At 44.0% G+C, this 20,884-nt stretch overlaps 2 protein-coding genes across 2 annotated transcripts in view; one reads left to right on the top strand and one right to left on the bottom strand.

Moving 5' to 3' along the window:
• The first annotated feature begins 563 nt into the window (after positions 1 to 563).
• Positions 564 to 1,896, top strand: LOC144584266 (claudin-7-like). Its single transcript, XM_078380028.1, has one exon. It carries the CDS (start codon positions 1,098 to 1,100, stop codon positions 1,695 to 1,697), a length of 600 nt encoding a protein of 199 aa, XP_078236154.1. The 5' UTR covers positions 564 to 1,097; the 3' UTR covers positions 1,698 to 1,896.
• A 4,577-nt stretch (positions 1,897 to 6,473) lies between these two features.
• The window catches only part of CNKSR1 (connector enhancer of kinase suppressor of Ras 1), a 34,080-nt gene continuing 19,669 nt past the window's right edge, over positions 6,474 to 20,884 (bottom strand). Inside the window, exons 12-21 of the mRNA XM_020803235.3 lie at positions 19,125 to 19,312; positions 18,468 to 18,498; positions 17,438 to 17,610; positions 15,391 to 15,464; positions 13,611 to 13,682; positions 12,568 to 12,641; positions 11,273 to 11,337; positions 9,169 to 9,307; positions 8,830 to 9,014; positions 6,474 to 7,348 (exon numbers count right to left, since the gene is read on the bottom strand). Coding sequence (XP_020658894.3) covers positions 7,136 to 7,348; positions 8,830 to 9,014; positions 9,169 to 9,307; positions 11,273 to 11,337; positions 12,568 to 12,641; positions 13,611 to 13,682; positions 15,391 to 15,464; positions 17,438 to 17,610; positions 18,468 to 18,498; positions 19,125 to 19,312 — 1,214 coding nt within the window. The 3' untranslated portion in view covers positions 6,474 to 7,135. The remainder of the gene's footprint in view (positions 7,349 to 8,829; positions 9,015 to 9,168; positions 9,308 to 11,272; positions 11,338 to 12,567; positions 12,642 to 13,610; positions 13,683 to 15,390; positions 15,465 to 17,437; positions 17,611 to 18,467; positions 18,499 to 19,124; positions 19,313 to 20,884) is intronic.

Below are 20,884 nucleotides of genomic sequence, written 5' to 3'. Positions count from 1 at the left end.
CCTTCCACTAGGGGCGCTGTGAGACTGTACAGCTTGCCCAAGGCTACCTAGGCTGGCTCTTCTCCCAGGAGGCCCAGTGGGGGAATCGAACCCCCAACCTTTCACTCCCCAGCCAGATACCTCAACCACTGAACTATCCAGCCAGCTAAATACTTGTACCTGAACTGAAAAGATATAATTCTCACTTGATAAGGATTGTCTGCAAACCAGAGCCTCTCCTCCCCAAGGCTAGATAATCTTCGAGGTCTCCAACAGTTTGGTTGCATGTACTTAATTTCTCCATGCCTCTGAAATGTTTGACTTCTTGCTGTGTCTTTCTTCTACATCAGTCTCACAGCTGCAGGGACGTCTCAAAAATTGAGATAATGTCATAATTTGCAATATGCAGTACACTTAATCTTAGCCAAAAGGCTGAAAAGGGATGTATATAAAGCTGCATCCAATACATATTTATTTGTAGAGAGAACAAATCTTAGCTTCAAATGCAAACTTTAAAATATCTTATTTCAAATGGTATTTCTAATTTTACAAGAACTCCATACGTTATCGGCATAATTTGGGGAATTAAAAAAAATCATTATTTATGATGCTAACTTGCTGTTAATAGAATGAATATTAAATATAACTAATGGATATTGTTGGCTTTAAATCTAAAGACAAGTCAATGAGTATGCTGATTCAAGACAGATAGCTATTTATAGCACCGACATGTTGCTTTTTAATGATTAAAGACCTTCATTATGACTCGCCACAGAAGAGGTCCAGAAATAGAAGGAGCAACAACATTAACGGTTAACTAAAACGGAGTCGCTTTGATTTATTTCTGCCACATCATTCATACCTCAGGAAGTAAATTCCTTTCCAGGTTGTGTAAATTGTGCTGTGGAAGTGCGAGAGTGTAATGAGGTGATGCAGCGACCAAAACTATAAAGCCCAGCAACTTGGATTCCTATTCTGTCCCATTCTGGGAGCCGGACAAGTCCAAGATTAAGCTTTTGTTTAGAAAAGACGAATCGTTTTCCTGCTTGCGATTCTATCCTCAACGATCACCTCAGATTCCACCTAGAAGAGATATTTGCCCTTTTTAAAAGGGGGCTATGGCAACTGGCGCCATAGTGTTTGGCTTGGTGTTGGCACCCATGGGGTGGGTCCTGATGCTGGCCGCTACGATAACGCCACAATGGCGTGAGTTTCCCCGAAGACCTGGCTTCCCTCAAGATGTCTTCTTCAGCGATGGCCTCTGGGAGAGCTGCGTGGAGGTCACCAGCCTACAAAACAAAGTATGTCAACCTATTTCAGAGGAAATGGCCCTTTCCTGGCCTGTTCAGATGGTGAGGGCGTTGTCTGTCGTCTCAGTGCTTGCGGGCTTTTCAGGTTACTTTCTTTCCCATGCCGGGACACGTTGGTGGTCAGGCCACCCAAACTACTGCCTTATAGGAGGCTCCGGGCTCTTGCAGGTCTTCTCTGGAGGCTTATACCTCTGTGCTACATCCTTCATGGCATACCGAACACTAGCGGACTTTACGGATCCAGAGGTCTCGCCTGAGGACAAATACCAACTTGGAACATGCATCTATCTAGGTTGGAGTGGAGGAGCAGCCGAGATCTTGGCTGGGGTGTGTTTGGCCACTGGTTTCCACAGAAAGAAGGAACACAGCTTAAGGAATCTACCTGTGCCCTACAGACTAGATTATTAGAGCAGCAGAAGACGTTGGGTGCAGCTGGTTGGAAGAAGAAGGTGGGTCAGTGGCTCTTGGAATGAAACCTTTGCTAGATAGCTCAGTGGTTTAGAGATCTGTCTGGGAGTTCAATTCCCCACTGTGCCTTCTTGACCGGGGGCTGGACTTGATGACCAGTAGGGTCCCTTCCAGCTCTGCCGTTCTAAGGTGATGATGATCCCTCTCTGTATGAGGCAGGATACCACCATCCACCCCAGTATTCCTGGTTTGGCGATGACTGACTTGATTTTCAATGTGAAAGTAATGAGGAAAGTATTGTGTTCAGGGTGACCATGTGTTCTCTTTACAAGGAGCAGCCCTCTGTTTGGAAACATGTCTCTGAATTGCTGTCCAACCCAAATCTGCTTCAAAAGTAGAAAGAGCCATAGAAAAGGAGAGCAGGAAGAAGCACTGAGGTCGCCTGTCGAGAATTTGCCCCTGCTCAGTGAATTGTATTTAATTTAATTGTATTTTAATCATTTTATCTTTTATTGTATTTTAATTGTATTTTAATTGTTGTAAGCTGCCCAGAGACCTTTGGGTAGAGTGGGCGGCATATGAGTTAAATAAATAAATAAAATAAAATAAATAGTTTTTTCATTATGTTGAGATGCACTGTATTTCTACCGATATTATGCACATATGCAAATCAATTGCTTCTTTTCCTTCAAAGTTGACAGTGAATATATCATGTATATGTTAGAGATTAAAGAATCATGTGGGCATCTAAACAATACGGTTAATAACAATAAGATGTGTATTTCCACAAATTTTCACAGTAAACCTAAAAGGCAGTGAGTGAAACCAACTTTAGAATAAGGTAGCAATAGTTTTTATGTAAACAGGAAATATAGGGGGATTAATTAGGATAGAGACAGGCCTTCTTCACCAAAAAGCCAGGTGGAGGTTCTCTCATATTATGGTTATATAGGCAGCTGAAGACTTTTTTCTTCAGGTAGGCTTTTCCTTAGTGAGTGGCAGTTTGAGAGGAGTTTTTTAATCCATTGTGATCTGCTGCTTTTATTTACTGTGTTTAATATAGTACTGGTTTAATTTTTTTTTTCATATTTGCATAGGTACTGTTTGTAGCTTTGAAATATTGCCTTTTGAATGATGTAAGAGGCCTTGGGTCCTTCTAAGGAGAAATGTGGGGTAAAAATATTTTAAATAAATCATGATAATTTTCTGTTACTGAAATTGTTGTGATATACTGCAGTCTTTACCATTTTTAACATAATACTGGTTTAATTCTTTTTCATATTTGTACATGGACTCCTTTTAGCATGAGAGATGCCCCGGAGAAGGCAACTCAGTTGTTAAAGCAGTCAATCTTTGCTTTATTTATTTATTTATTTATTTATTTATTTATTTATTTATTTATTTATTTATTTATTTATTTATTTATTTATTTATTTATTTATTTATTTGTTTGTTTGTTTGTTTGTTTGTTTGTTTGTTTGTTTGATTTATACCCCGCCCATCTGGTCTAAAAGACCACTCTAGGCGGCTTATGTGTTTTCTTGTAAAAGGTGCTGTGATGGAACCAGGGCATCTAAAATTAAAACTCCAGGGGATTCTGCTTGGAGGGGCTATGAAATAATCAGTCACCACTTGTAAGTGTTCCTGTTCCCTCTGAGCTTAGCAGCAGTCCTTACAGTAGCTGAGAGAGAATGGGTTTTCTCCGGAACAGCACATTATTGCAAGCTATCCCTTGCAATAATGCGAAGTATTTACGGGAGGTTTGGTTTAAAATGGGCAATTAACAACCATTAGCTGTACAAAATGCCTGCTCCTCATTGGTTGACATGGATTAATCCACTTCCATGTCTGCCATTACATAAGTAAGCCCCATTGCCTTTCCTGGGTTTGCTCCCAGGTAAATGTGCATAATACTACTGCCAAAGTCATTTCAATTAGGCATGTCGGATTTGTGGATCAAGAATGCAAAGCCAGGGTGGAGACTGTTAAATTCCTCCAGCCCTAACTTGCAACTGCCGGTGCTGAATTGGGGGGAGGGATGCAGTCCAAACAGGATCATCCTTGGTGTTGGACTAGATTCATTTATTTTTTCAGCACTGCTTTGTAACAAAAACAAGTTGTACTTACTTTATTTTGAAATGCTAAATATCGTCAATATTATCAAGCAAAGAGATAGTAACATAGCAAAAGAGCAGCAACAACAAAAGCCCACAAGGATTCGGAATTGAATCGAAGCTTTTTCTGGTTCCTTTGTGCCGTGTTGTGTCACAAACATTCCTCCCTAGTTACTCATTGATGGGTGGGTGCTGGAAAAGGGAAGGCGTTAACGGTTAACTGGGAGGAAGTTTCAGACCCTTGACTGCCAAAATAAACACATCTCAGAAAGACGATCTTCTGTTTTAGAGGACGCTTCTGTTTAAAATAATGAAGTCCTTTTTGTGTGAAGTGAAAGAAGGTAAGAAGGGAGAGCAAATGAGGGCCTGGAAGTACCATACAAGGCTTCGCGCCGAAACAGCTGACTGAGCAATGGTCCACTTATGGCCTCCACTTCGCACCTAGGACAGGTGACTGAGTGGCCCGTGGGGAGCAGGGTTCGCAGGTCAACCTCTTCCGTGAGATTTCAGGCCCAGAACCTGAAGGGAGCGGACTGTGGTGTCACAGGCCATGGCGCAGCTGACACAGTATTTGTGCGTGAGAGACTATGACAGGCAAGGTTGCTTTCCTGCACTACCTCCTGATCAAGTATTATGCGCATAAACCACATACAAACACCTCCACACTAAGTCAACAAGCCTTGGAGGCCAGTTGGGGAGCAAGCCAGTTGGGTCATCCTAAACTCACGGTCTACGTTTTTCCCCCCAGCAGCGCAAGAAGATCTTCCTTAAACCAAAATCAACGCCTTTTATTGCGCCCTCTTGGGTAGTGGGTTCGATGTCGCAGTCAAAAGCACTGCATTAGAGATGATGACACGACTCTTCTGTAGAGATCCATGAATGCACTGGATGAACATGTAGAGCAGCGATGGCGAACCTATGGCACGTGGGCCACAGCTGGCACGCAGAGCCCTCTCTTTGGGGCACGCAAGCCATAAGTGGTTGGATCGCTACCCCCGGCAGCCAAACCTGAGGAGGCAGCTGCAGCCGCAGTGATACCACCCTGACAGGCGGCGAGCCAGAATCTGTAGCAGCTGGCGCTGGCAGGCCAGCCAAGCTATAGGCAGTGGTGGGGGTTGGGCACAACTGGAGGCGGATCCAGAGTGGGGTCTGGAGGAACCTCCGTGCACGGGATTCTTGCTTCTGCCACCATCACTACCTGCTCGGTTTTTTCCCCCTCCGTTTGGGCACTCGGGCTCAAAAAGATATGCCATCACGGGTATAGAGTGTCAATATGAAGCCTGAATCTTAAAGGAAGAGCCACCCAAGGTGTTGAAATTATGTTGGGAGATAAGAGTTCAGTATTTTGGATGGTTGCGGTAAAGTTAGGACTGGTCCACTAATCTAGAACATCCGAGCCACCAATCTCCACTGGTCCGGCACTCCATTTCAAGCCTCCACCGCTTCTCCTCCCTCACCCCAATCCCTGGCCAGAGCACTGAGTACTACTTGGTGTACCAACTACTACTGCTTATGTTCTCTCTTTCTCTCAGCAAAAAGTCAGCATGGAAGAGTAGACTATAACCGAACTCCTGTTGACCAGCTATGCCTTTTATTTCTTCTAGTCTTTCGTTATCTTTTATTATGAGACGATCTCTATTCTCGTTAGTTATAAATCCGTCCATTTTAAGTTGCTTTAGCAAATGTTTGTGCTTGTAATGTTGTCACCAGCCGCCTTGGGGAACAATGAAAGAGATGAAAAGTGTTCTTTTGTGTAAAATATCATGAAAAGGTTAGCGTCAAAGGACTTTCTACTTCCCATGTGTACCTCAAAGGATTCTTTTGAGGACTAAAAGTGGAATGACGCCTGTGCTCAATATTTTTTTTTAAAAGGCAGCTGTGCGATCTATGAGTCAAAACAGAATTCAGAGTCATGTGCCTTTAGAGGAACTCTAAAACACTACAAATATGGAAGGCTGCTGAATTTCTCACAGTGCCCAGAAGCAAGAGTAGATGATGAGCTTTCCTATCCCTCTGTTGCTTGTGATAGATCAGCCAGTCCTGGTAGAAGGCAGGATGACGAGGCTCGACTCTCATTATCTCCACCTGTGGGGGGGGATATTCATATTCATATACAAATACGAATACCCCCATCTCTAAGTCCAGCACCACTTAAAATCTTTGCTGCTTCTTTCAAATAAGTTTCTGTAAACCTACCTAGGAAGAAGTCTGCCAAAGGGTTCAGCCAGGGCCTCCTTCAAACCTGCCACTGGTCCGGGCTGGTACTGAAGAAGTTTCAGTGGAAAGATGGAACACCATTCAGGCCAATGCTAGATTTCAGAGAGGACTACAGAAGACCAAAGGATGATTCTGCTCTACGAAAGTGGATTTAACAATGGAAACAAGCTGCTTTGTTGACTCATCTCTATGGGAGTGTATGTGGCCCTCCAGCTGTTGAGGGACTATAACTTCCATCATCCCTCCCCATTTCCTATTCTGGCTAGACTGATGGGCGTTCTGATCCAAGGCTGTTGGCAAGACCGTATGTACTCAGCCCTATTTCACCAGATTTATAATTCATGGTCACATGAGATGTATATTATATGACAAGACATTTGCAAGCAGTTATTCTGAAGATAAGGTAAACGTGAGCATAGAAATGAATGTATGACAGACCTGACTCTTTCCTTTTTTAAAAAAAAACTTGTTCCAATCATTTATTAATACAAATAATAAGATTTCATCTAGTCTTGCATATTTATCCCAAGCCTTTTAACCAAAAACCAGTTCCTACCATCATTAAAAATGTAAAACAATGATTTACTATTATGTACCTCTTCTTAGTTAAAGACACCTGAAGGAGTTTCAACTTGAAACATGTTTCAAAGACCTTTAACGAAGGCACCCTTAAGTAGCTTTGAATGCTGACCTTTTCATGTCCATTTGTTGATAACACAAGCAGCCGTGTGGTCCTTTTGGGCTGAGCTTCACGTTTGCATTGTTTAGAATGTTTTCTGTTATTGCTCTTTTTAACATCAAGATATTTACCATGCCTTGAACTCACTTCCTCTTCTCTCAGCTCAGCAAAAAGTTCTTTGTTATCCAGTGAACTCTCCAAAATGAGAGATTCCCTCAAGAGCCAACAGCATTGTCAGGGCAAGACGTTGGGTCAAAGGTCTGGGGCCCCATCCAAAATAACGAGGAGGAGAATCCCCCCCAATACATCTTACCTCATTTTTGCAGGGGAACCCCACAGGTCCAGAGTCTAAAATTACATAAGTACACCACTGCCTGGACACTTCGAATCCTGCAGCGCACACATACTGTATCCTGCTGACAAAGGATTTATGGAGCAGCCGCCAAAATAAGATCCCCTGGGTTCTTGCCAGAGACACAGTCTGTTCTTGCGCCATTCTCTTGGCTCACTTTCTTGGCCCACCATGCCTGGATTTCCTGGTAGAGCTCCTGATGCTGTTCTTTCCACTGCCTGAATTTCTCAGAGGTCAATTCAGAGTCATCCAGGAGAATATCAAGAAGATGGAGCTCGGCGGTTTTTGCCTAGGGAGGAAAGGCAACGTTCCATTCTCAATGTTGGTGCATTTGGCCATTTTTTTTCAGAAGGACAGGGGCGTGGACGACAGCATGAACATCCGAGCTTCAGGACCCCCCTTTTATTATCCAGCCAAGTCTATTCAAAGATCAGAACCCAGAAATCTTCCTTTTTTTGGACTACAACTCTCAGAATCCGCAGGCAGTAAAGGTTTCTATGGCATTGATGCACAACCCCCTCTAGCTTCCAATACCACAGATTTCTCCCAACGTATCCTGACATTTTAAGCAGAAAACTAAAATAGTGCCCACATGGGTATTAAAAGTAAGATGTATATCACAAAGGGCTTCCCTGTGAAGTGGTCCCTCAAAGTCTGCTGTGGAGGAAGGCTGCCAACACCCTTCCTCATGTAGAGTTGACCTTACGCTGCCTTATATCACCAATGGGCAAACTGGTGCTAGGCTGCAGTTCTCACCAACTCTAGCCAAGGTAACTGAGCGTGAGAGATGCAGTCTAGCAACATCTGGAGGGATATAGATGTCATTTACAGATATGCTCCTTCTCTCTGTTAAAAACCCACCGAGGAGTCAGTACAGTGGTCCCTCGCAAGACAAATGCCTCGCAGGACAAAAAACTCACAAGACAAATGGTTTTGGCGATGGGGTTGATGACTCGCAAGACGAATGTTCCTATGGCCGTGCTTCGCAAGACAAATGTTTTCCAATTTTTGTTCCTGCCTCATGTTTGCTCTATGTTTTTCTATGTTGTTTAGAAGTTAAAAATTTTTGATTGAAATTTTTTAAATCATCTGCACAATATGTATGGCTTTAACAAGCACTTAATAAATCCTTTGTAAAGCAAACTTGGACTTTGTTCTGACTTTTTTTTGCCCATAGGAACACATTAATTAGATTTCAATGCATTCCTGTGGGAAAACGCGTTTCGCAAGACAAATTTTTCGCAAGGCAACATTAACCGCGGAACGAATTAAATTCGTTATGGGGAAAAATGCCTACATAGCTGTCTTGAGGCCCAGCATGATGCACAGTGATTAGAGTGCTGCCCTAGAACCTGGATTCAAATTCCTGTGAGCCATAAATAAAATTCTCAGGCTCATCCATACCACAGGACGTCTGCAAGGACAGAACTAAATTAGGAACTTATTTCCCTTTTCTTACAACTCAAGAAAATGCCCCTGTGCCTTTTGCATTCTTTTAACCTTCGGCTTTCAGACAAGGATTGGGTAGTATTAGTACTATATGTTTACAACTCTTGTGCACCCTGCAGCTACATTCCACAATTCTTGGGATCCATACACCTACATTCCACAGTTCTTCTGGAAATCCAAAGTGCTAAGAGTAGGGTGAGCTGTTTCCCAGTCTTCCCACAGTGGCCTCTTTCAGAGCTTGGAAAAGTAGGGTTGGGTAGTGATTTTTTTTGGACTACAACACCCAGAATCCCCCAGCCAGCCATTCCCAGCTCTGCTTACCTTAAGTGTGCTTTGAAGAGTCCGGACGAGGTGTATCTTTTCATTGATCTCTGGGTTTTTATTGCGCTTCACAAAAGATTTCCTGTAGTATTCCCGTGTGAACACCTGCTGTTTCCCAATGAGAGACACTCCACCTTGTTGTAGGCACTTCATGAGTGACTCAAGGTCGTCTCCTTCAGGATCTCCTTGAGACACAAATTCAAAAGGATGAACTATGGGAATAAAACGTACCTTCTAGGAAAGAATGGTGTGAGGTCTCGTAATCAAGCCCTATAAGGAAAGGTTGCTGGGTAAAGACAAGACTTGAGAGGTGCTTGAGAGGTCTAAACGAGAGCTCACCTGTGGGAGATGGGGATGGCATGCTCTTGTCCTCTTTGGACCCCAGGGCTGGGCTGTCCCGAGGGCTCTTGCTTGGAGACTCATTGCTCGCCGTGGCACCTGTTAGCAGCTGCTCTTCCCTCAACTCCCTTCGCTTCGGCTGTAAGGAAATCAGAGTTGGGTTGCGATCAAGTTTCAGCCTCTGTCTGCCGGCGAATCCCTCCAGCCTGGCCCTCAAAACTAGAAGCCCTACAGCTGGATCAAAAAAAGTCCAGCGTGGGTGTGGATTGAAGTCGGGTGTTTTGCCATTGTATCGTGTGATGGCAGGGAGACAAATCTCATGGGATCACTCCACAAGCTGTCCAAATCGCCACCTATTATTTTCTGTGATCACATCCTTTGCTAGAGGATGCCGTGAGCAGTAACAAGGAGATCTCTAGAAGGACAAGCCAAGCGGGGTCATATTCGAGCACGGATGTTTGAATTACCTGGCCAAGGGTCCAGCATCCAGGCAGAAGAGGGGTGTACCACCCAAAGGCAGAGCAGGGGTGCAAAGGCAGTGGCTATGAAGACCCCCCTATGTGGCCACCCCCCCATCCCTGAAAGGGATGTAAGCTGCCTCTGCCCAAAACATACTTTTGTGAAGCAAAACACACACATAGCGAACACAGAAGGAATGTCTGACTGATCAAAAAAATGGGATGGCTCAATGCCATGGCTGAAATCCTCTTGCACTGCTCTCTGTGCACAACAATGACAACGTCATCATCACCATCATCAGCAGCAAATGGCCTCCGATGAAAGACTTCCCTTGGTGATTTTGGAATGCGTGCAACTTCATCATGCACCCCCAAATTCCCTTTCCTCCATGATGATTAACCTTTATTTTAATTAATTAATTACTTAATTAATTTGGATTTTGCTTTTTTTTCATTTCTGGGCTGCTTTCTCCTGGTGAAGGGAGCCAAGGCGGCTCATTAAATTGAGTTAGACTACAACACAAGAAATTAAAAAGTTTAAAAAAATCCACAACAACCCAGTAAATGATGTATAAGAGTAATTTAGAAGGTCATGTAAATATTTAAAAGGAACCTGTGCACAACATTCAGAGGGGATGAATCTTACTCAATATGCTTATCAGAAGCCTGCTTGAAAAGGCAGTTCCGCTGGTGAAAGGATAAAAGCAAGGTCAAGCTAACTTCTTAAGGGAGCGCATTTCACAATATGGGAGCAACCACAGAGGAAGCACACACCGCTTTGCGCTCCCACCAGACATTGTCTGACAGGAGCCTCGCTTGAAGATCTTAAGGGCCAGGAAGGGGGAGACACAGAATGTCAGATGGCCTGGATCCGAGCAATATCGATGATAACCAATGCTTTGAGTTGAGCCTTGAAAACAGACCAGCAGCCGGTAAAGCTATTGTAACAGGAGATGTATGGATTCCCTGCAGCCCGGCTGAAGCAGCTGACGTTCCTCGGCCTCTCTGCTGATGCTGCCGACATCATCACCACAGTGCACATGGAGATGCGCAACAGGGTTTCAGCTGCTGCTTCTCATTTCCAAAAGCCCAAGCAAGGCCCAAGCAGAATTCATGGGTACAGAATTTAAATAAGTGGCACCAAATTATTATGGCAGCAAGGAAAGCTTTCCTGGGGACTAACAAAAATTACCTTGCTGTTTCATAATGGGTTGGGGGGGATTCACAATCAAGGGGGGATTTATAAGCGAGGCAAAGATTTTTCTCCTCAGGCAGGCTTTTCCTTAGTGACTGGCGGTCCGAGAAGTTTTTAGATGAATCGCCGTGATCTGCTTCTTTTAAATGTGCTTTTAGTATTGATTTTATTTAATATTTTAAAGATAATAGTTGTTGACTTCTTTTTTTAAGTATTTACTTACATACTGCTTGTAGCTTTTAACTACTGTCTTTTTAACGACGTAAGCCGCCTTGGGTCCTTTTAAGGAGAAAGGCGGGGCACAAATATTTTAAGGAAATAAATAATCCATCCTTACAACGCACACATAAAATCCACTTCCACCAATGAGTGGGGTGGAGATTTTACCCCATATGCACTACTCTTTGCAGAATTTACACAGAAGTAGACCCTCCAGAGATAAGATGCTCACCCGCTCCAGGCTTTGTCTGGGAGAATCATCCTCTGGGTCTTCTGCTTCTGTTTCACTGTAGCAATCTGGAGGGAGAGAAACCCAGAGAGAAATTGCCTTGATAGAAACCTCGAAACCGGGCACATCGCTCCGTACCTTCTTCCAATCCCGTTTCACTGGGTAAGCCTTTGCTAACCTGGCGCCCTCGAAACAGACTGCACTACAGTACCTACCATGCCCAGCTAAGCATGGCAATGGGCTTTGTAGTCCAGCCCATCTAGAGTGCACAAAGGTGTGACGATCGCCCACATCACTCATGCCAGTCATATTCATGAGCTGATTTGCATGAGCCTATGAGAGGACTGGAGAGGCGGAGTCAGCAGCTACACGAGGTTTGGCGGGAGAAGGAGGAGTCAGATAGGGCTGGTTAGTCAGAGAGAGAGAGGGAACAGATACTGAGAGAGATAGAGCTGGTTAAGAAAATAGGTAGAGAATGGCAATAATATAGCAAGAGACAAGAAATATGTACTGAGAGAACTGTTGATGATTTGCTTGCGTATAATGTTTATCTGAGAAACTTCTGTTATTATTCAATCTGCTTCACTTCAATAAATAAGTTCTGTTTCTGTTCACAAGTCAAGTGTTCAGACAAACGTCATTTATATTGTGGATTGAGGCAATCCACTGGTGGCAGTGAGGAGAAAACGCGACGTGAGCCTTTGTGAGGGAAAGACAAGCAGGGGCCACAAGGGTGAACACCACAGAAGGTACAAAAATAAACCGAGTTGTCGGGTGCAGCAGTGTTGTCAAAGACAGATACACACAATTATAAATGGGATTGCATATGCGTGTGACAAGGAAAGAGGCCTCACCCACGGCTGGCATGCAGCCCCCTCATCCCAAACCGGTGTGTCAGGTTCAGGATTGGGGGAGCTGTAGTCTGAAACTTTAACCTTCTCAATAGTTCCAGTGGAAAAAAAAAAGGTTTGGGGGCAAAAAGTTTTCCTCACCACTTACCGACAAAAGGGAGGATACGACCACAGAAATTGCGGCACTATCGCAATTCTGGAATGCCCCTTTCATTTCCTCCCTACCCCCCGTCCCCTGTCGCTCACTGGGCACCTATAATTTGCTTCAAGGCACTTTTAAAAATTCACCTTGGATTTGAATATTTATTAAATCTATTGCTGTTCCTTTCACAACAGGATATGTTTGTGAGGGAACTCCTGTCTGTTTTAAAGACAACGTTTAAATTGCTGACAGAAAATATTTGGTTCACTCTCTAGGAAAGACGATGATCTACAGCAGGAACCCACCTTCTTGCTTGGGCGGGGCAGACTTGTGGACTGGATTATGTTTCATCATTGAGGTTATCAAACGGCTCACCCACCTGAGAAAAGAAACAGGCAAGTCAAGGCCACCAGAAAGGTCCCCGGTGTTTTCATCACCTGTATCCCAGTAGCTGGAGCCTTGGGAAGCAGCCTCTGTTTCAGGAACGTGCAGCTGTGTCCCTTCGGATGCTTTTGGCTTAGACCACGCAGAAGCCAGCAAGGCAAGGATTGGTATATATTTATTTTATTTATTAATTTATTAAATTTATACCCCACCATCTAGACCGAAGTCTACTGTGGGCAGATAACAATAATAGATACAATAAAATAATATAATAAAATAAAAAAACAACTGTAGTAATATAGCTCAAGATGGGAAAAATATTCAAGTGTTCGGCATTTCAAATCCCGCCTCCTCGGGCAGGCACCCACTCAGAGGCAGCAGCCTGGTTTCCCCGCCCCGCCTCCCCCAGGCTCTGCCTCTGAGTGGGTGCCTGCCAGGGGAGGCAGGACTTTGAAGCTCCGAATGCCTGTCCAGCCGATAAACGAACTGTGCCCATCTCTAGTTGCCTCCCTTCTTCTCTTCAAACCAGATCCTCTTTTTTAAAAAACAGAAAACACACCCTGTTTTATAGCTCAACTCCCTTTGCCACGGCTTTATTCAACCCAGACCTCCCTGCCCTCCCTTACACTGTGCTGTTGGAATCTGCTGGAGAACCACACAGGAATTTGCCAACTCAAACTTTTGATAACAGACAGACACTCCTTAGATTTCTTCAGGGTTTTGGGGGGTGTTTTTTTTTTCCTGCCCTGGCTGGACTCGGACTAGGACAAGTTCTCTTCGCTGAGAGCCCTTCACAATAAAAGTTTTGCCCATGCCTTTAAGGACATCTGGAATTCCTTACTGCAATGCGATCTCAAGAGCTTGCGCAGGATGGATTAAAGGCCAGCGACACACAGTCTCTAGAGCTGCTTTTAGGGTGGGCCTCAAGACTGCTTCCCCCCCCACACACACACACTTTACTTACATGCTCAGGTCAGCCAGGGTCTCTGCTGCAAAAATGAAGGGCTTGTACGTCTCATGCGTGAACTGGAAGACACTAAAAAAAGGGAGAGAAAGATGAAAACGGTATGATCTCCCAGGATTCTTTGCGGGTAGGATTCTCACCCACAATATGGATGGCCACAATGGTGCGAAAATGGCCATGACAGCTAATGTCAACCTTACTATCTTCTCCAAGTTTGTTCTATGGTCATCTTTGTCCTCCTAATTGTTATCTTCAAAACTCTGTGAAGTAGGTTAGGTTAAAACAGGCAGCAGTCCTGGGTCACCCAATCGGCTTCACTGAGGACCTGAATCCATGTCCTTCGCAGCCCTTTTCAACAGTAACTATCATACCACGTTGGCTCTTTGCTCAAGGGACATAACAGGTGAATAATTTCTCCCTGGTGCACACGGAACAGGCAAAGAATTAGTGTTACGTTAAGTTGAAAATAAGAACTTGATGAGATGATGGACAAATTTGTCCTGCTCTCTGTGGGATATTTTTTCCAGCAGTGAAGCCTTTAAAAAACAAAACAAAAAACAAACTCCAGCAGAAATCGTTGGCTTGCCAGGAAGTTGAGGTTCCAATTGGTTTTATCTGTGCTGTCTTGCCTCCAGCGCATTCTGTTTGTTATTGCTGTTTTCTGATGAAATACTGGGAGTTTTTCCTGTTGTAAGCTATTATGAGTACTGTTCATACATTAAGAAGGCAGGAGAATGCCCACCTCTGACCCAGCCTTACATCCATACAGCTCTGCAGTTCTACGGTGGTTAAAAGTCAGGCAGTGTTCCAGACCCAGTAACCTTGGCTGGTCCTTCTTCAGCAATTCCCTCCCACCCCCACCACCCTTATTTTTTTTTCTGCATAAATTTGTGCTGCTCACCCAGAATGATCTGGAAGCCGTACAGGCGGCTGTCCCTTATCATTGATCATGCTAGGTGTGGGCTGATGAGCAGTGATGCCCACCACCTCCGGAGCTGGTTGGCTAGTTTATTTCATGTCTATGCCACCTTTCTACCAAAGTGGCCCACAAACAACTAAAAATGAATACAACTACACATTTAATAACACAGTAAGTTATGACCTACAAAAGAACACTCAACAGCCAGACACAGAGTAAATCTAAAAGGTTGTTAATTTAAAAGCCATTTTGAAACACTTTAAATTAGAACCACTCACCATGAAATGCAATACAAATGTACAGCCTCCCACTCTAAAGAACTCTTTTGCCCAGTTGAGCTGTTCAAAGCCGAACAAAGAAGTTTTTGGTTTCGTTTCCATCCCACCTTCCCTAGCCACAAGGCAGTCTGCCCTAGCAGTTACACTGATCTTCTTAAAGCAGTGCTAGGGAACATGTGGCCCTCCAGATGTTGCCAGACTGCAACCCCCTTCAGCCCCAGCTAGCTTGATAAGTGGCGAGGAGTCAACGAGGCTAACAAGAGGAGTTCTAGTCCAACAATATCTGGATGAGCACACATTCTCCATATGTGCCTTAAAAAGATTCCGGGCTTTCTTTCCTCCTTATGTGAGAGGCAAAGTCTTATCGCAAATGTTGAGACCTTTCCAGAGTAGGCCCACAAGACTCACATGAGGAATCTGGAAAAGTTCTCCTTTTTTGGATTATATTTCCTAGAATAGCCCTGGCTATGCTGGTTATGGGATTCTGAGAGGTGTGATCTAAAAATCGGAACTTTTCCAAGCTCTGGAACACAAATACACACACGCAAACACACGGGCACGAACATGTATTTATATTACTCACTATTTCTTCTTCTGCTCCTTGGTGCTTTCCAGTCTGTAGGCGGATACATTGATTAGTCCCACAGCCTTCTCATCCTGGAGGTCGGGGTCGCAGAGGGGAAGGGAGAGAAGAAGAAAAAATCAAGAACTGTTTAATGAGCTCAGCCATTGAAACTGCTTCCGCTCTTCCGAGATTGTCTGAAATGCTGTACAAATCTCTTTCACCAAAAGCAGAAAAGAAAAGACGCTCAAAGGGACTGTAGGCTAGCCTTCAAGCTGGGCTACATGTCCTGTTTTACAGAAGACCCTCCTCACTCTTGAGGATGCGAGGCGTGTGGCTCTTCAGATCCTGTTGGACAACTCCCATCACCCCTTACCAGTGGATAAGGCCTGGACCTGAGGGGAGTGGTGCTCCCCAACATTTGGAGGGCCTCACAGTCCCCCTCCTTGCTCCACCCAAAGGGCTGTCCATCCAAATCTGCTTTAAAAGATCAAGAACTATCAGAAGGGAAGCAAATGTCTTGAAGATGCCGTGTCAGAGACCAAGAGGGGCCCAAGCCACTTCTAATTTTTGAGACTCCTTGAATGTTAAAAACAAATCAGGAAATGCCAGAATAAGGCTACCAACTTGGTGGTATGTTTTAACTATCCTTTTCCTTCAATCCTGTCAACGTATCTCTTGTAACTCTACGTATAACCTCATCTGGAGGTAATGTCGGGTGTCTAAATTTGACGCCAGCCATAGTACAAAACCTGGTTCAAACGGGGTTTTTTTGCCTCCTTCCTCCACCACCAACACCACCGGCAGCAGCCATGACGGGCCTTGAAATTACTCAGCAGAAGTTCACAATATGAGGACAGAAGGCTGAGCATCAGACACTCTTGAGCAGAGTGTGTCACCCCAACGGGCGTTTCTACTGAGACCATAGTCACTATTTTGAAATACAAATCTCCTACCCAAGCCCTACTTAGGCATTCATAACTTTTTATTCAAGAGCATTTCAAGGCATTTCTAGAACTGTTTTCACTATTCTCTTATCTATCCGAAGTGATTTTTTTGGTGTGTGTTCTTGAAGGCTTTCATGGCCAGGATCCAATGGTTGTTGTAGGTTTTTTGGGCTGTCTGGCCATGTTCTGGAGGTTTTTCTTCCTAATGTTTCGCCAAGTCTCTGTGGCCATGGGCATCTTCAGAGGAAAGGAGCTAGAACTCTGTCTGTGTTCTGGTGTAACGTGTGGGATAGTTCAGCATTTGTAGCTCAGGTTTTTATTCATTTCAGGAGATTGGGTGATTCCTGTGATTGAGGTGTGGGTTCTTTTTTGTTATGGATGTTTTGTTGTGATAAGGGGGAGATGATCTATCACTGTGATTAATCAGGGTTGTTAGCTAGTGATTTTTTTTCTTTTGCATTCTTATGTGTATTTCCACGACAGATTATCAGCTGTGGTCACTGAAGGGACCCAGGGAGCATTTCCCCCCATTTTTCTGGTCTACTGGTAATGACAGTACAGTGGTGCCTTGCTTAACGAGCGCACCGTAGAACGACGAAATCGCATAGCGATGAGGTATTTGCGATCGCAAATGCATTCGCATACCGATGGCCCCTATGGGCAAAATTCGCTTTGCGATGATCGGTAAGCGTTTCGCTTACCGATCTTTGCAAAGCGATGCCCGCGGATCACCTGTTCGGCAGCTCCAAAATGGCTGCCAGAAGCCCCAAAATGGCCACGCGCAGCGTTTTCGCGCCCTGCCCTCGCTTACTGAGGGCACGAAAATGGCTGCCGGACCCTGGAAGCATCGCTGAACGGTGAGTTTTTTGCCCATTTGGAAAAAACTCAATGGGCTTCCCCGTTCCGTACAGTGATGTTTTCACATAGCGAGGGTTAATCCGGAACGGATTAACCTCGCTATGCGAGGCACCACTGTACAACGCATTAATAGCACACAATACAACCAATTACTTTCAAGATGAGAGACAGTGGCATCTTGATTGCCAAGAAGGAAGGAGTGATGCAACCATCACTCCTTCCACAGGTAACATTCTGAGCTCGGGCAAGGACAAGGCACTCACGTTGGGGTGGCTGTACCAGTAGAGGGTTTGCCCCTTTAGCACAAACCAGAACCGCTTCCACTTCTGGGCCATGAAGCCCACGTGGTCTTTCTTCTTCAAGAGCCAGCCATCGCAATCCACTTGCCCCAGTTCCTGGCAGGAAATCCGCCGTCGGCTGAGCCTGGTGGCCGTTCCTTACCAGAAGCAAAAAAAGGGTGGGGGAAATGTCATTACATAGCAAGGGAATCATGGACCTAAAGCCTGATTGCAAACGCCAGTCCATAATTCAGTTCCAACTCATCCCCTTAGACTAGTATCTCCCGACCATGGGTAAGCCAAGTGTTCTCGGACTGCAACTCCCAGAAACCTCAGCCAGCACAACTGGTGGTAAAGGCTTCTGGGAATGGCAGTCCAAGAACTTGCAAGTTACCCAAAGTTGGGAGCCACTGCCTTAGACCTGCAGTTCAGAATCTACACACGCAACGGATAGCACCTTTCAAATATCTGAAAGGCTGTCCTACAGAGGAGGGGCAGGATCTGTTCCCCATCATCCCAGAGTGCAGGACACACAACATTATGGGCTCAAGTTACAGGAAGCCAGATTTCGGTTGAATCTCAGGGGGGAAAAAAACTTCCTAACTGCTAGAGCAGTACGACAGTGGAACCAGTTACCTCGGGAGTTGGTGAGTGCTCCAACACTGGAGGCATTCAAGAAAAACTTAGATAATCACCTGGAGGACATGCTTTGATTGTATTCCTACATTATGCAGGAGGTTGGACTTGATGGCCTTCCAACTTCACTTTTCTAGGGTTCTATGATATGTGGAGTCTGCAACAAAATGCTGCAGTGCAGAATGCTTCCTGTCCCAACCTCAATTGCTCCACGCCTACACCCGCTTTTCCTTCCCCATCCCAATCTGTCACCATTCCATGGGTGTCCGTTGTAAAAGAAAACCAAAAGGCTAGCATGTCGGGGAGAAGGCTAGGAAGGCCAGGCTGGGCGTTTCATTCATGCCCCCAGAGAAGGGAGAAATGAAGAGATGCCACGTACCTTTTTGCTTGCGCCGATATTCAACGCTGCCCTAAAAAGATGGCACAGGAGGGAGGAAAACATATAAAATATTATTCGATAACTGAATCTGAGGAAATGGGTTGGTGTTTATGGAAGCGTATGTCACCCTAAGCTTACTGATTATTTTTTCTCCAACAGACTAATAGGTTAGGTGTGATACGTACTTATTTATTAACTTACTTCTTAACACCTCAGTTGCTTAGGAATTAATAAGTAACACTACTTAACATGCAGAATTTACTGTTCAAGAGCACTCACGTCAGTTTGCAAACCTGCTACACAGGATTAAGCAATAATGCCACCTGCATCAAACACTGAGGAAGGGAGAGCAAACCTTAGCAATGTTGCTTCTTTGACTACATTTCCCAGAATTCCCTAATCGGAATGGACACTTACTACGCCGGCGGGGGCTTGGATGGGAAGTTATTATCCCAAACGGTATTCTTTTCCACATCTTGCTTTCTAGGTTTGATGATGTCACGGTATAAGACAGTAGTCCCCAACCTGATGCCCTCTGGACAGGCTGGACTACAGTGTCCATCATCCCCATCAAGTACATCCACTGGCTGCTGGGAGCTGTAGCCCACCCTGTCTGGAGGGGATTCAAATGAAAGCAAATGAATAAAAATCTTTCACCTCTCTGGATTCATCGGAGGCTCCAGGGCCCCGGACAGCTCTGACAAACCCATTTCCTGGGCTTGCTGAAACTTGCAATCCAGGATCCAGAGAAGTGGGCTTGGAAGGTGTGGCGGCTTCTGGAGACATGCTGCCTTCTGGATCTGGCCTCACGTCCTGCCTTTCCAGCTCAGAGTCTGCTGACGCTCCTGGGAAAGAATCAGGAGGACAAGAATGACCAACCCATTCTAGAGAATTTACTCCACATGAGCACGGCGCCCAAAAGGCCAATAAGGTTTCTAGAAGTGTAGCCATACTTGGAAACATAAAGTTTTGGATTAGAAAACCTTTCGGCTGGGGGGATCCTGTGGAGGGATCCAAAAAAGGGGGAGATTTCTTTTTGTTTAAATATTTTGGTTAATTTTCAATAATATAACAGCAAATAAACAAAACAGCACTAACACAACAACTTAAAAAGAAAAAAGAAACACAATTATAGCACACATTTTCGACCGTATGCTCCCCACCCCTCCTTGAGACTATTTTGCATATTTATTTTACTTTATATTTTCTAACTGCCCCATTTCTCTCCAGAAATATAGTGATTCATCTCCAGGGGTATAACTTTTCCTTTCCTCAAACACGTGTACCAAAAATAAATTCCCTATTTCTTTAAAATTAATTGTATTCAATATTCCTTTTCCAATCTTGTATTCACAGACTAATTTATCATTAATGGCTGTATTACACATTTCTTTATACCATTCCTTCGTACTAATTATTGTTCTTCCAATTCTTTGCAAATGTTAACTTTGCCACAGTTACCATAATAATAATTAATTCTCTTTCTTCCCCTTTTAGTTTATTGTTATTAATCATATTCAAAAGGGGACATTTCTAACATCTGGTGGGGAATAAAACCATTGTGAGTATTTCAAAACTATGCTTCACTTTTTAGGGCATCTGCACGGAAGTGTTTGAATGCTTTTGCTTCCATTTATGCATAACCGTAGATTGTTTCACCACCCCCAGCAGAATACAGTGTTAAATCTTAGCTATAATGTGTTTCAAAATTTAACCTTTGATCTATGAAACGAGTTGTCTCTGCAAAGCATGATTAAAATTAACCACAAACCTGAGATAATGTTAAACTGTGGTTAATCAAAACTGGAAACAAAAGCTCCATACAATTTTCGTTGTATGTGTATATACTTACAATGACAATAAATTATTATTATTATTATTATTATTATTATTATTATTATTATTATTATTATTATTATTATTATTATTATTATTATTATTATTATTATTATTATTATTATTCAATGTTTCTCTTTTAGGGACAGGAGGGAGATTTCAGCAGAGGTGGCAAGCAAGCTAGGGGAGAGGTTAAGCTAATTCCTGTTATGATAAATCACCATTTATCTTGATGCTCAAATGGAGCCATTACAATATATATAAGAAGTCAGGACAGAGTGAAGAGCAGCAAAACAGACCATACACATCTCAGAACTTTCTGTAGTAATACTGCAGTGGTCATGCAGGATGGGGTACTCTGGGAGTTGCAATTCAAAAATGTAACATATTGAAGCTTTCATATGTCAATGCATTTTCACTGCTTCTCCTGTGAAGGTCTCCGTCAGCCTCTTTCTTGCTGAACTACTTTTGTGCAGAGAAACAGTTTGGGAATGGAAATATGTTAACATCTCTGAGCACATCAGAGGAAAAGCAAGATTAATGTGCAAATACTGAATAAAAACGAAGGTCCAACGCAGCAG

Source organism: Pogona vitticeps, chromosome 9 (assembly GCF_051106095.1).
Source record: "Pogona vitticeps strain Pit_001003342236 chromosome 9, PviZW2.1, whole genome shotgun sequence".
NCBI lineage: Eukaryota > Metazoa > Chordata > Lepidosauria > Squamata > Agamidae > Pogona > Pogona vitticeps.
The sequence above is the reverse complement of the archived record's forward strand: the minus strand, read 5'-3'. Positions and strand labels throughout refer to the sequence as shown.

Excerpts from the sequence above, each read along its gene's own strand:
- LOC144584266 (XM_078380028.1), top strand. The coding sequence starts at position 1,098 with ATGGCAACTGGCGCCATAGTGTTTGGCTTGGTGTTGGCACCCATGGGG.